Below are 15,780 nucleotides of genomic sequence, written 5' to 3' on the forward strand. Positions count from 1 at the left end.
CTATGATAGTGTTGGAATTATAGGTATGAGCCACCACTCCTGACCTCTAGGCAGCTTTTCTGGTCTTGGCCTGTTTAATGATCTTGTTGAGCAGGTGAATGACTGTAGTGTGCCTTGTGTATTTTCTTGGTATTCTGGAACTTTATTTTATTTTATTTTATTTTTTGAGACAGAATCTCGCTCTATTGCCCAGGTTGGAGTACAGTGGCACAATCTTGGCTCACTGCAACCTCCTCCTTGCAGTTTCAAGTGATTCTCCTGCCTCAGCCTCCTGAGTAGCTGGGACCGCAGGCATGTGCCACCATGCTAAGCTAATTTTTGTATTTTTAGTAGAGACGGGGTTTCACCATATTGGCCAGGATGGTCTCAATCTCTTGACCTTGTGATCCACCCACCTTGGCCTCCCAAAGTGCTGGAATTACAGGAGTGAGCCACTGTGCCTGGACATTCTAGAACATTTATTAACTCATATTCCTTAGGGTTTTTGGTATGAGAAGGGGTTGGAGTAGGGAGTAGGGAAGGTCATCCATAGACTCCTCTTTATATTCCAAATTTTATTACTATTAAAGCATTTTATGTTGGTGGTAAGGACATTCTGAGCATAGAACATTACCAATTGTTGCATCCTTTTGGTTTATTATCACAGACTAGATGAGACAATACAGGCCATTGCCAATGGAACCTTGAACCAGCCACTGACCAAATTGGATAGATCTTCTGAAGAGCCTTTGGGAGTTCTGGTAAATCCCAACATGTACCAGTCCCCTCCCCAGGTTAGTGGACCTTTGCTCTAACTGTTAATAAGAGAAGTTTGGCCCTAAATTTGCCTTCTTTTAAGTATGTATATTTCATAGACTTTAGATACCAATCAGCTCTCTCAACACACCTGCCAACCTCATTCTCTGGCCCACGTTTTTTCCATTTTTATTGTAGTACTTCTGACAAATTGACTTGTTTTATCTTCCAAGTGTTTCCCAAGAAAGAGTTTTGTTAAGTACTATAGAAATTTAGAAAGCCGGGCGCGGTGGCTCAAGCCTGTAATCCCAGCACTTTGGGAGGCCGAGGCGGGTGGATCACGAGGTCAGGAGATCGAGACTATCCTGGCTAACATGGTGAAACCCCGTCTCTACTAAAAATACAAAAAACTAGCCGGGCATGGTGGCGGGCGCCTGTAGTCTCAGCTACTTGGGAGGCTGAGGCGGGAGAATGGCGTGAACCCGGGAGGCGGAGCTTGCAGTGAGCCGAGATCACGCCACTGCACTCCAGCCTGGGAGACACAGTGAGACTCCGTCTCAAAAAAAAAAAAAAAAAAAAAAGAAATTTAGACAAAAATACCGTGGTCGTTTTGTTAATGTTTTTATTTTATTTTATTTTATTATTTTATGTTATGTTATGTTATGTTATTTTTTTTGAGACGGAGTCTCACTCTGTCACCCAGGCTGGAGTGCAGTGGCGCGATCTCGGCTCACTGCAAGCTCCGCCTCCCGGGTTCACGCCATTCTCCCGCCTCAGCCTCCCGAGTAGCTGGGACTACAGGCGCCCGCCACCATGCCTGGCTAATTTTTTGTATTTTTTAGTAGAGACGGAGTTTCACCGTGTTAGCCAGGATGGTCTAGATCTCCTGACCTCACGATCCACCTGCCTCGGCCTCCCAAAGTGCTGGGATTACAGACGTGAGCCAATGCGCCTGGTCTCTTTATCTTTTATAGAATATGGGTAGTCCCATAGAGTGGTGTTTTAAATTAATTTATCAGTTCACTCATTATCATTATCCTTTGTTTTACCATCCAGTATATTGAAACTCTACTATGGATAAGCACAATAATAAGTGATCAAGCAGACACTGATTCTATCCTCAAATAACTCACAAACTAGTAGGGATAAAGATCTATGTAAGCAGCTCTAATAAATGCTAATAGAGTATAAGTATTAAGTGCTGTGGAAATCCGGAGGAGCAGGAGACTACTGCTAGCTGAGGGCAGTCAATGGGTTTTATAGGGAAGCTGGCATTCATTAAAAGTAAGTATTCACCAGGTGCACTTTGGGAGGCCGAGGCGGGCAGATTGCTTGAGCCTGGGAGTTCTAGACCAGCCTGAGCAACATGGCGAAACCCTGTCTCTACTAAAAATACAAAAATTAGCTGGGCATGGTGGCGTGGTGCCTGTAGTCCCAGCTACTTAGGAGGCTGAGTCGGGAGAATCACCTGAGCCCAGGAGGCAGAGGTTGCAGTGAACTATGATCATGCCACTGCACTCCAGCCTGGGCGACAGAGAGAGACCCTGTCTCAAAAAAAAAAAAGTAAATATTTGAGAAAAATATATGTTTGGGAATGGTGGAGAAAAAAATTGCAGGCAGAATGAATTGTAGGAACAAGGGCTTGTATACATAAAAACATGGGATATAGATATAGGAATTTCCAAGCACACAAATCTGGAGAGGGAATTCCAGGCAGAAGGTACAACACGTACAAAGGCTTAGCAGCTTAAGAGCATTGCAGGTTTGGGGAATCACAAATAATTAACTATTGTTATGGACTGGTAAGTGTATTAGTTTCCCAGGGCTGCTGTAACAAAGTACCACAAACTAGGTGACCTAAAACAACAGAAATTTATTCTCCCACACCTGGGGACTAAAAGCCGGAAATCAAGGTGTTGAAAAGACTACATTCCCTCCGAAGGCTTTACAGGAGAATGCTTCCTTACCTCTTTAAGCTTCTGGTGGCTCTAGGTGTCTTTGGCCTTGTAGCTTATCACTCTAATCTCTGCCTCTGTCTTCACATAGACTTCCCTGTGTGTGTCTCTGTCACTGTGTGCCCTCTCCTCTTACAAGGATACAAGTCATTGGATTTAGGGCCTACTATAATCCAATATAACCTCATCTTAAACTGATTACATCTGTAAAGACTATTTCCAAGTAAGGTTGTATTCACAGATTCTATCTAGGTGGACATTGATTTTGGGGGGATACTACTCAACCCAGTACAGTAAGCAACATCTGATCATGAAAGATTTTTTATCTTATGCTAATGAGTTTAGGTTTTGTCCTAAAGTAGGCAAAGAAGGGTTCTGGAAGAATTTTAACAGAAGATTGGCATGGCTTCTATGCCTACGTAGAGAATGAATTGGAAGGAAGAGTAAGTAAGATTAGAAGCTGAGAAATTGCCAAGGAAGTCATTGCAATAGCACCATGGAAAGATGATGCAAGCCCAAATTAGTATTATAGCACTAGTGGGGCAGTAGAGAGTTATTTAAAGACCAAAAGTGGGAGCTGGGCCTGAGACATAGTGATACACATCTATAGTCCCAGATACTTGGGAAGCTGAGGTGGGAGGATCACTTGAGCCCAGGAGTTGGAGGCTGCAGTGAGCTATGATTAAGCCACTACACTCCAGCCTGGATGACACAGTGAGATCCCATCTCTAAAAAAAAAAAAAATTATCATCTTAAAATAAAGACTAAAAATGGGCCGGGCGCGGTGGCTCAAGCCTGTAATCCCAGCACTTTGGGAGGCCGAGACGGGCGGATCACGAGGTCAGGAGATCGAGACCATCCTGGCTGACACGGTGAAACCCCGTCTCTACTAAAAAAATACAAAAACTTGGCCGGGCGAGGTGGCGGGCGCCTGTAGTCCCAGCTACTCGGGAGGCTGAGGCAGGAGAATGGCGTAAACCCGGGAGGCGGAGCTTGCAGTGAGCTGAGATCTGGCCACTGCACTCTAGCCTGGGCGACACAGCGAGACTCCGTCTCAAAAAAAAAAAAAAAAAAAAAAAAAAAAAGACTAAAAATGTAGATGAAGATACCTGCTGGCAGATTCTTTAATAGTATTATTGAAAGATAATGAGGAATTAATTTAGGAAAGTGGCAGTGTAATTAGAGGCAATAGCTGTAGTAGAAATAGAAAAAATAATTTGGGCCTCAAGATTGTTCACATACTAGCATTTTATGAAATTATTTATTTCCAGCCACGTGTGGTGGCTGACATCTATAATCCTAGCATTTTGGGAGGCCGAGGTGGGAGGATCACTTGAAGCCAAGAGGTCAAGACCAGCCTGGGCAATAGAGCAAGACAGTGTCTGAAAAAAATTTTTGTAAAATAAATTATTTACCCTATAGTGGATCAATTCTTTTTCCTCTTTGGTCCTCTGTAAGAACTTCTATCTCCTATTTAATATGTAGTCAATTCTGCCTTATGTTTTGAATAGTTATTTATGTGTCTGTCTTCCACTAGGCTTTAAGTTCCTTGCAATCAAGAACCGTATCTTTTTCATATTTTATGTCTCCCTAGTTAATGTGCTTTTCACAGTTAAGTACTCAATAAATGTGTATTTAATTTGTAACAATGTGTATTTTTAAGATATGCCATAATTGACAAGAATCATAAAATTGTATGGCCGAAAGATCCTTAGAAATTCATTTAGTCCAACTTCATCCTTTTCTAGTTGGAAAAACTGAAATCTTTAGGGGTTAAATGATTGCCTAGGGTTTTGACTACCACTTGAAGTTTTTTCCTGTAAGTTATTATATTTTCATATGTATGTATGTATTTTTTTTTTTTTTTTTTTTTTGAGACGGAGTCTCGCGCTGTCACCCAGGCTGGAGTGCAGTGGCCGGATCTCAGCTCACTGCAGTGGCCGGATCTCAGCTCACTGCAAGCTCCGCCTCCCGGGTTCACGCCATTCTCCTGCCTCCACCTCCCGAGTAGCTGGGACTACAGGCGTCCGCCACCTCGCCCGGCTAGTTTTTTTGTATTTTTTAGTAGAGACGGGGTTTCACTGTGTCAGCCAGGATGGTCTCGATCTCCTGACCTCGTGATCCGCCTGTCTCGGCCTCCCAAAGTGCTGGGATTACAGGCTTGAGCCACCGCGCCCGGCTATGTATGTATTTTTGAGACAGGATATTGTTCTGTCATCCAGGCAAGAGTGCAGTGGTATGATTACATCTCTCAAGAGATCCTCCCATCTCAGCTTCTCAAGTGGCTCAGACTAGAGTAGCCACGTGCCATCATACCTTACTAATTTGTATATTTTTTGTAGAGAAGGAGTTTCGCCTTGTTGCCCGGATTGGTCTTAAACTCCTGGGCTCAAGTAATCCTCCTGCCTTGGCCTCCTCAAGTGCTGGGATTACAGACATCAGCCATCGTGCCTGGCCCTTATTATTATTTTTGTTTTATTATTATTATTTTTTTTAGTCATAGTCTCACTCTGTCACCCAGGCTGGAGTGCAGTGGCACGATCTCGGCTAACTGCAAGCTCTGCCTCCTGGGTTCACGCCATTCTCCTGCTTCAGCCTCCCAAGTAGCTGGTAGTACAGGTGCCCGCCACCACGCCCGGCTAACTTTTTTTGTATTTTTAGTAGAGACGGGGTTTCACTGTGTTAGCCGGGATGGTCTTGATCTCCTGACCTCATGATCTGCCCGCCTCAGTCTCCCAAAGTGCTGGGATTACAGGCACGAGCCACCGCTCCCGGCCCCATATTATTTTTAAAGACACAGGATCTCACCATGTTGCCCAGGCTGGCCTTGAACTTATGGGCTCAAGTGATCCTCCTGCCTCACCTTCTGAGTAGCTAGTGAAGCTACAGGCATGCATCACTGTATCCAGCTTTAAAAATTATTCAATTTTTAAAAATTAAGATAACCCCAAATATTATCATGCTAATTGCCTTTATTTCTAAATTTTAATTTTGGAGCACATGGTATTGTTGCTCTGGAAGAAACATTAACCTTTGCCATTCTCTGTCTGAACTGTAGCCAAAACTCTTCACTCTTCTGTAATTACCTGTACCTTATAATTCTCTATTCTTTTTATATGACGGGAGCCCTGTTTTAGTAGTCCTCCATCCTCTCTTTCAGGAGACAAGTTCTTCATTTCAGGGTAAGAGAATATTTCATGCATCCAGTAGTCAGAACTGCTGCCTCTGACCTGACAGCATCTGTTTGGCTTTGTCATGGTGCCAGCATGTGACACTGCCCCTAAGCACGTGCAGAATTGTGGATCAAAATGTTGAACCTTCATTTAGCTCACAGAATTCTATTGAAAAATTACCCAGAGCCAAGTATGAATCATTAAGTATAAAGTGGAAATAATTATAACTCTTTTGCTCTGATATTTGTGCTGTTGCTGGAATTAGTAAGCATTGTATGGAGATTTCAACATTCTAATTATTCTTTAAGATGGGCCTTGTTATACCTGAGACTTCTACTGAATTTATACTATCTCTACCCTTTTGGCCTATTTCAGATAAAGATGGGATATATTTTTCATTTTTTGTTGTTGTGGTTTTTCTGAGACAGAGTCTCACTCTCTTGCCCAGGCTGGAGTGCAATGGCAGGATCTGGGCTCACTGCAACTTCCACCTTCTGGGTTCAAATGATTCGCCTGCCTCCGCCTCTCCAGTAGTTAGGACTACAGGCGCCCGCCGCCACGCCCGGCTAATTTTTTGTATTTTTAGTAGAGACGGGGTTTCACCGTGTTAGCCAGGATGGTCTCAATCTCCTGACCTCGTGATCCACCCGCCTCGGTCTCCCAAAGTGCTGTGATTACAGGCGTGAGCCACTGTGCCAGGCCATATTGGGAACAGCCACGATGCCCAGCCTGGGATATATTTTTCTAAGAAAAATGTTCCCAATATGGCCGTGCACGGTGGCTCAAGCCTGTAATCCCAGCACTTTGGGAGGCCGAGGTGGGCGGATCACGAGGTCAGGAGGTCAAGACCATGCTGGCTAACACGGTGAAACCCCGTCTCTACTAAAAATACAAAAACTTAGCCAGGCGTGATGGCGGGCGCCTGTACTCCCAGCTACTTGGGAGGCTGAGGCAGGAGAATGGTGTGAACCCGGGAAGCGGAGCTTGCAGTGAGCCGAGATCGCGCCACTGCACTCCAGCCTGGGCGACAGAGCAAGACTCCGTCTCAAAAAAAAAGAAAAAAGAAAAATGTTCTCAGTATGATTTCCTCATTATTAACATTCGCTTCATTTTGTCTACCTACCCCAGATTCTTGCCTTATAAGACAGAACTGTATGTTTGTTTTTCTGTGTAGTGGGTTGACCACACAGGTGCAGCCTCACAGAAGAAGGCTTTCCGTTCTTCAGGATTGGGACTAGAGTTCAACTCGCTTCAGCACCAGTTGCGAATCCAGGATCAAGAATTTCAGGAAGGCTTTGATGGTGGCTGGTGCCTCTCTATACATCAGCCCTGGGCTTCTCTGCTTGTCAGAGGGATTAAAAGGTAAGAATAAAAATGAATCTGGGCAGTGGAAGATCTTAGAGTGACATAAATTTAATTTAGAAATACGGATTGAAATTAGTTTTCCTCAATCTGGTGATGAGTTATAACACTCGTCAATAAATAGAACTTTGAACATCATATTCATGTTACTGACTTGGTAGTAGTATATTTTAAAATTAATTTTAAAACATTTAAATTGACAAATATAGTGTTAGTTTTTGTACTGATTAGCTTAAAAAACAAACTGAGCTTAAAAATGGTAAGAAACCAAGTCATAACAAAGAAGACTAATTTTTTCATCTTTGGAGGGAAATCTATTGAAAAACCTTCTCTTGGTTTTGTCTTTGTAATATACTACTCAGCAACCTTAATAATTTGATCCTATTTGAAACATAGTTTTGATGCCTATTTACTTATTAAGATACCAGCATAACTGATTTTATTTTCCTGTCCATATATCTAACTATTAATCTGGCTAATAATATTGAGAAACTGTTTTATCACAAAATCCTTTTCTACAAAAGTAGGGGAAATTGAGGTAAGTAGAGGTATTATAGAGCTGAGTTACACCTGTTACTGATGATAATATTTAATAGCTTACTATTCCGTGGTGTCTTGTGTTTTTTCCTTTTTTTATTTGAGATGGAGTCTCACTCTGTCGCCCAGGCTGGAGTGCAGTGGCGTGGTCTCAGCTCATTGCAACCTCTGCCTCCCAGGTTCACGCCATTCTCCTGCCTCAGCCTCCCAGGTAACTGGCACTACAGGCACCCAGCACCACGCCCGGATGATTTTTTGTATTTTTAGTAGAGACAGGGTTTCACTGTGTTAGCCAGGATGGTCTTGATCTCCTGACCTCGTGATCCGCCTGCCTTGGCCTTCCAAAGTGCTGGGATTACAGGCATGAGCCACCACGCCCGGCATGTTTTTTTCTTAATTCAGTTTTTAAAAAGTGTTTTTCTTGGCTTTTATTATACATGTAAATGGAAAACTGTAAAGCACAGAAAAGTAGCTAGAAAAAGAAAGATTACCTGTAGTCCCACACCAAGAAACTGCTGTTATTAGCATTTTGGAGTGTTTCTGTTTTTATTTTATTTATTTATTTATTTTTTGAGACGGAGTCTTGTTCTGTCGCCCAGGCTGGAGTGCAGTGGTCCGATATCGGCGCACTGCAACCTCCGCCTCCCAGGTTCAAGCAATTCTCCCGCCTCAGCCTCCCAAGTAGCTGGGATTACAGGTGCCTGCCACCACGCCTGGTTAATTTTTGTATTTTTAGTAGAGATGGGGTTTCACCATGTTGGCCAGGCTGGTCTCGAACTCCTGATACCGTGATCCGCCCACCTTGGCCTCCCAAAGTGCTGGGATTACAGGTGTAAGCCACTGTGCCTGGTTTCTTTTTTTTTTTTTGAGACCAAGTTTCACTCTTGTTTTCCAGGCTGTAGTGCAATGGTGTGGTATCAGCTCACTGCAACTTCTACCTCCTGGGTTCAAGTCATTCTCCTGCCTCAGCCTCCTGAGTAGCTGGGATTACACGCATGCGCCACCATGCCCGGCAAATTTTGTATTTTTAGTAGAGATGAGGTTTCTCCATGTTGGTCAGGCTGGTCTCAAACTCCCAAACTCAGGTGATCTGACTGCCTCAGCCTCCCAAAGTGCTGGGATTACAGGCGTGAGCCACTGCGCCAGGCTGTTTCTATTTTTCTTGTGTAAATTGTTAAATGATGAGAGTATGATATATATGTTTGTGTTTTTTTTCTTTCACTTATTACAACATATTTCTTTCCCTTCTTATTTCTTTTCTTTTTTTTAGATGGAGTCTCGCTCTGTCACCCTGGCTGGAGTGCAGTGGCGCGATCTCGGCTCGCTGCAAGCTTCACCTCCCAGGTTCACACCATTCTCCTGCCTCAGCCTCCTGAGTAGCTGGGACTATGGGTGCCCGCCACCACACCCAGCAAATTTTTTTTTTTTTTTGTATTTTTAGTAGAGACGGGGTTTCATCGTGTTACCCAGGATGGTCTCGGATCTCCTGATCTCGTGATCTGCCCACCTCAGCCTCCCAAAGTTCTGGGATTACAGGCGTGAGCCACTGTGCCAGGCCATTTCTTACTTTTTTCAATTAGAATTTTATATGCCTGGCAATGTCCCAACTCATAACAGTAAAAATACCTTGTATTTAAATAGGATTTTAGTTTTCAAAGCAGTAGCTCTGTGAAATATAGTCATGTGCTGCATAACAACTTTTCAATCAGTAATGGAACACATGTGCAACAGTGGTCCCATAAGATTATAATACTGGCTGGTCATGGTGGCTCACGCCTGTAATTCCAGCATTTTGGGAGGCCGAGGCAGGCGAATCACAAGGTCATGGTGAAACCCCTTTTTTACTAAAAATATAAAAATTAGCCAGGCATAGTGGTGCATGCCTGTAATCCCAGCTGCTCGGGAGGCTGAGGCATCAGAATTTCTTGAACCTGGGAGGTGCAGGTTGCAGTGAGCCAAGATTGCGCCATTGCACTCCAGCCTGGGTGACAGAGGAGGACTCCAGCTGAAAAAAAAAATTATAATCCCTTATTTTTTTACGGTACCTCCTTTTCTTTTCTTTTCTTTCTTTTCTTTTCTTTTTTTTTTTTTAGATAGGATATTGCTCTGTTGCCCAGGTTGGAGTGCAGTGGCGTGATCTTGGCTTGCTGCAACCTCTGCCTTCCAGGTTCAAGCATTCTCCTGCCTCATTCTCTCGAGTAGCTGGGATTACAGACGTGCACCACCACACCTGGCTAATTTTTGTATTTTTAGTAGAGATGGGGTTTTGCCCTGTTGGCCAGGCTGGTCTCAAACTCCTGATCTCAAGTGATCCACCTGCCTCCACCTCCTAAAGTGTTGGGATTACAGGCATGAGCCACCGTGCTCAGCCTTTACTGTACCTTTTCTATGTCTAGATGTATTTACATATACAAATAGTTACCACTGTGTTCCAGTTGCCTACAGTATTCTGTACAGTAACATGCTGTACAAGTTTGTAACTTAAGAACAAGAGGCTGCCAGACACGGTGGCTCACGCCTATAATCCCAGCACTTTGGGAGGCCAAGGTGGGTAGATCACCTGAGTTCAGGAGTTCAAGACCATCCTAGCCAACATGGCAAAACCCCATTTCTACCAAAAATACAAAAATTAGCTGGGCGTGGTGGCGTGTGCCTGTAATTCTAGCTACTCGGGAGGCTGAGGCAGGAGAATTGCTTGAACCCAGGAGGTGGAGGCTGCAGTGAGCCTAGATTGTCTGGGCGACAGAGTGAGACTCGGTCTCAAAAAAAAAAAAAAAAAAAAAAAAAGAGGCTATACCATAGCCTTGGTGTGTAGTAGGTTATACCATCTAGGTTTGTGTAAGTTCAGCTGATGAAATTGCCTAAAGACACATTTCTTAGGACATATTCCCATTGTTAAGCAAGATATGACTATAGATTAGGCCAGTATTATTATAGTCTTTGACAAATGAGGATACTGAAGCAGGCAAAGGTAAAATAGATTGCCCTGAAATATGAAGCTAGTTAATGACAGAAATGGAACTAGAGTTCTGGTTTTCAGAGTGCTCTTTCCTCTCTACTGTTCAGGCTGCAGACATTTCTCTACTTTCCTTAAAGACAAATGATAATCAGCATTTAGGCATAATAATTTCTACTTTGGTAGTTTCACTATTAGATGCCATTTCTCTATATTGTTAAGGTGCACTACACCTTATCTCCCCTCTTGAAGGTCAGGTTTTCTTGCTTTGGCTCTTAATTGTTTCATAGTTCATGTCTGTAAATGCCATTAGAACAAGTGCATGGGAATCCGCTTCTGCTTCAGGATGATCAAACCCTTAGATGTCTGTTCTTCTCATAGAGTTTTCTGCAATTTAGGTGTCTTGCTTTTCCAAAGTAGAAAACTAAACAACTTGCCTTCTGCTAAGGGAATCAGAGTGTTTACATTTCTCTCATCCTATTTGGATCTGTTATTCAAATTTTCTCACAGAAGCGAACAGAATGAGCAGCCTCTAGTGCACAGTCACTTTATTTTAATCCCACAGAAATAAGGGAGGTGGATTTGCCACATTTGTGGGACCATTTTCCCAGTAATTCTTCAGGTTATTTGGCCTAGAGGGAAAATATACATTGGTCCATTTCCAATATCGTGCACCTACTATGTGCCTGGCACTCTTCCAATTTATCTATGTTGGGAAACCAAGGATATGAAAAATTCATAACCCCATTTTCCATTATAAGAATGGGATAAGAGGGATATATTATCAAGGTACTTTATTTAATTTGATGGGAGGGGAAAGAGAAACATCTTTTTGTAACACCTTGGAAAGTAGCAATTAGCAATTAAGTTCTCCTGAATGCATTCTGTTATTCTCCTTACAGGTTCTTTCAAACTGTTTCACAAGTTGTTTAATAATCCACAAAGAAAACCCTGAATACAATTTAAAAATGCAAATCGGGCCGGGTGCGGTGGCTCACGCCTGTAATCCCAGCACTTTGGGAGGCTAACGTAGGCAGATCACGAGGTCAAGAGATCGAGACCATCCTGACCAACATGGTGAAATCCCGTCTCTACTGAAAATAAAAAAATTAGCTGGGCGTGGTGGCGGGTGCCTATAGTCCCAGCTAGTCAGGAGGCTAAGGCAGGAGAATCACTTGAACCCGGGAGGTGGAGGTTGCAGTGAGCCGAAGTCGCGCCACTGCTCTCCAGCCTGGCGACAGAGCGAGACTCCGTCTCAAAAAAAAAAAAAAAAGGAAATGGGTGTGGTTCTAACTGAAAGAGTAAAGATAAGCATTTTTATTTACTAAAATTATTTTAAATAATAAAGAAAAAGTTACATTCTTGGGAGTTATGTGTAGGTGAGGATTTTTCCATCAGGTTGGAGAACAAATCAACTAATCTTCTAGGGAAAGGTTAGCCTTTGACTCAAGGGCAAGGATTTCCATATCTCTGATATGACTATATGCCTTGAAAATATAGGATTTGTATTGTAGAAGCACCAAGACTGGTGAGGGCTCCAAATCTGAGTTGTAGGGATCAGGTGAAAAGCAGTCAGGAGTTGAGAGAGATGACTTGTCGCTATTCTGATGGAGGAGAAATTAGTGGACAGAGTTTATCCTCAAGCGAAAGGTATTGTCAGAGGAAAGTGTTTTTGACAAAAGATATTCCTCTTGGTAAGACATCATCTATAGACCTCTTGGTTTAACTGGATAATCTGCTATAGGATTTGTTATATATTATGGGATATTCCAGGAAACTAGAATTTAGATCCTTTCCACTAAATTTTTATTTGTTTAAGGGTGGAGGGCAGATCCTGGTACACCCCCCACAGAGGACGACTTTGGATAGCAGCCACAGCTAAAAAACCCTCCCCTCAAGAAGTCTCAGAACTCCAGGCTACATATCGTCTTCTTCGTGGGAAAGGTAAGAGCCGTGTGTTCTTCTTTCACTTTTACTTTGTGGAGAGAAGTCATTGACGTTCATCTTCTTTCACTTCCTTCTTTCTTTGGCTTTTTCTTTGTTAAAAGAGACTTTTAATCTTTGTATATGTTTGTTTAGTGGTAAAATCATTGACAGCGTTCAAAGCATTAATCTGTCAGAACAGTGCAAATAAAAATATCAATTTCCAACACAAGAAATCAACTAGTTTTAATTTTTTTATCTGAGAAAATCAACATCTTCTTTACTCTAAAGTTAAAATGACTACTGTAAACTCTGAGATCCTTACATTGGGAAGAACAACCACAAATAGGAATTTTCATTGAGAGTGGCCTAAATAGACACCTACTATTGGATTTGGACACATCAAACTTGATTGACTTTTTTTTTTTTTTTTTTTTTTGAGACGGAGTCTCGCTATGTCGCCCAGGGTGGAGTGCAGTGGCCGGATCTCAGCTCACTGCAAGCTCCGCCTCCCGGGTTTTTACGCCATTCTCCTGCCTCAGCCTCCCAAGTAGCCGGGACTACAGGCGCCCACCACCTCGCCCGGCTAGTTTTTTGTATTTTTTAGTAGAGACGGGGTTTCACCATGTTAGCCAGGATGGTCTCGAACTCCTGACCTCGTGATCCGCCCGTCTCGGCCTCCCAAAGTGCTGGGATTACAGGCTTGAGCCACCGCGCCCGGCCACTTGATTGACTTAAGCAACGTATTTTGGGAATCACCCCAAGAATACTAACTTTGGATCCTTAAAAAGACTTCTGACCTTTGGGCATCCTGTTTTTCCTTCCTCTTATCCAGCTCATACAGTTGTTTTGAGGGTAGAATAAAAGGACAACTACACAACCATCTTTAAAGGTTTTTAAGAAATGAGGCCCAAAGAATCACTAGGAATAAAAAGTTCATGCTTCCTTAAAAGCACTTTTCTATTTTTTTTGAGACAGAGTCTTGTTCTGTAATCCAGGCTGGAGTGCAGTGGTACAATCTCTCCTCACTGCAACCTCCGCCTTCCAGGTTCAAGTGATTCTCCTGCCTCAACCTTCCAAGTAGCTGGGACCACAGGCGCCCGCCACCACACCCAGCTAATTTTTTGTATTTTTAGTAGAGACAGGGTTTCACCACGTTGGCCAGGCTGGTCTTGAACTCCTGACCTCAAGTGATCCGCCTGTCTTGGCCTCCCAAAATGCTGGGGTTACAAGTGTGAGCCACTGCGCCTGGCCTGAAAGCACACTTCTATTTCAATTAATATGACTGGCTTGTTTTAAAGACATTCATTCTTAAGGTTTTAACCACATTTTGATGTTTGTTTGTTTGTTTTTCTTGTCACCTGTGACTGCGTTACTTTACTTCCAAAACTCATCACTGCCAAACTCCAATCTGATCCAATGGCGTATAGTAAATCGATTTGTTTTAGGATGAATTTGTGGGGTCCTTGAACCCTGATGGTATGAGGGCAAAGGAAAAATTTTCTAGCTTAACATGTGGATAGTGCACTAAGCGAGCCACTCACTAGATTTTTTTGCTAAAATGCAAATAGTTGTGCCAAGTAAATCTCACTGTTTACCTTATGTCTACAAATAGATAATGGAAAAAGTTATTAATGTTTGTTCAGAATTGAAAACAGATTCCTGAGTTCCAAGATCACAAAGAAGGAAATTTATTCACTCCTTTTGTTATTCCTGATTCAGATGTGGAATTTCCTAATGACTATCCGTCAGGTTGTCTTCTGGGCTGTGTGGACCTAACTGACTGCTTGTCCCAGAAGCAATTTAAGGAGCAGGTGAGTAAAGAATACTTTTTTTTTTTTTGAAATAGAGACAGGGTTTTGCCATGTTGGCCAGGCTGGTGTTGAACTTCTGGCATCAAGTGATCCTCCTGCCTTGGCCTCTTAAAAGTGCTGGGAGTATAGGCGTGAGCCACCACACCCAGCTTGGTGCATATAAATATCTGTATAAAAAGCTATTTCCAGGCTGGGCGCCGGTGGCTCAGGCCTGTAATTCCAGCACTTTGGGAGGCCGAGGCAGGCGGATCACGAGGTCAGGAGATCAAGACCATCCTGGTAACAGGGTGAAACCCCGTCTCTACTAAAAATACAAAAATTTAGCCGGGCGTAGTGGTGGGCGCCTGTAGTCCCAGCTACTCCAAAGGCTGAGGCAGGAGAATAGCTTGAACCCAGGAGGTGGAGGTTGCAGTGAGCTGAGGTCCCGCCACTGCACTCCATCCTGGGTGACAAAGTGAGATTCCTTCTGGGGGGGAAAAAAAAGCTATTGCCACAATCCGGTTAACAAGTATATAGGGTCTTCGTCCCTTACCAAAACCTTGCTTCTTTTGAAGAAACCCTTGATTATCCCTTGAATCATTTTGATTGGGGGGTGGGAATACTGGGATCTGTTATTGCTAATTCTGGAGCTTTTGGTCCAGGCTATTGAACTCATGATAGGCAAATGTATTTGACTCTGATTGCCAGGACTGTGTCATATTTGGGAGGAGGTATGTGTATTTATTTATGAATGTACATATGTATGCATTTATATATTTTTATTTTTATCACTGAAGATTGAACTGATAGGTCGGGTGCAGTGGCTCACACCTGCAATCCCAGCACTTTGGTAGGCCGAGGTGGGTGGATCAGTTGAGGTCAGGAGTTTCAGACCAACCTGGCCAACATGGTGAAACCCGCTTCTACTAAAAATACAAAAATTAGCCTGGTGTGGTGGCGCATGCCTGTAATCCCAGCTACTCAGGAGGCTGAGGCAAGAGAATTGCTTGAACCCAGGAGGCGGAGGTTGCAATGAGCTGAGATTGTGCCCCTGCACTCCAGCCTGAGTGACAGAGTAAGACTCTGTCTCAAAAAAAAAAAAAAAAAAAAAAAGAAAGAAAAAGAACAGGCACAGTGGCTCATGCCTGTAATCCCAGCACTTTGGGAGGCCAAGGTGGGCAGATCATGAGGTCAGATCAAGACTATCCTGGCTAACACGGTCAAACCCCATCTCTACTACAAATACAAAAAAATTTGCTGCGTGTGATGGCATGCTCTTATAGTCCCAGCTACTTGGGAGGCTGAGGCAGGAGAATCGCCTGAACCCGGAAGGCGGACGTTGCAGT

The 15,780-nt window shown here is 43.3% G+C and overlaps 1 protein-coding gene and 1 long non-coding RNA gene across 3 annotated transcripts in view; one reads left to right on the forward strand and one right to left on the reverse strand.

Moving 5' to 3' along the window:
- The window catches only part of TRIP4 (thyroid hormone receptor interactor 4), a 72,152-nt gene that overhangs the window by 25,693 nt on the left and 30,679 nt on the right, over positions 1–15,780 (forward strand). For both annotated transcript variants that reach the window (XM_077938090.1, NM_001266220.1), the window contains 4 exons: positions 647–773; positions 7,038–7,225; positions 12,538–12,662; positions 14,364–14,455. In XM_077938090.1, the coding sequence (XP_077794216.1) occupies positions 647–773; positions 7,038–7,225; positions 12,538–12,662; positions 14,364–14,455 (532 nt within the window). The remainder of the gene's footprint in view (positions 1–646; positions 774–7,037; positions 7,226–12,537; positions 12,663–14,363; positions 14,456–15,780) is intronic.
- Positions 12,702–15,780, reverse strand: part of LOC106999213 (uncharacterized) — a 39,830-nt gene continuing 36,751 nt past the window's right edge. The window contains exon 4 of the long non-coding RNA XR_001445939.3: positions 12,702–12,831. This is a non-coding gene — a long non-coding RNA (uncharacterized LOC106999213). The remainder of the gene's footprint in view (positions 12,832–15,780) is intronic.

This window comes from Macaca mulatta, chromosome 7 (genome assembly GCF_049350105.2).
Source record: "Macaca mulatta isolate MMU2019108-1 chromosome 7, T2T-MMU8v2.0, whole genome shotgun sequence".
NCBI lineage: Eukaryota > Metazoa > Chordata > Mammalia > Primates > Cercopithecidae > Macaca > Macaca mulatta.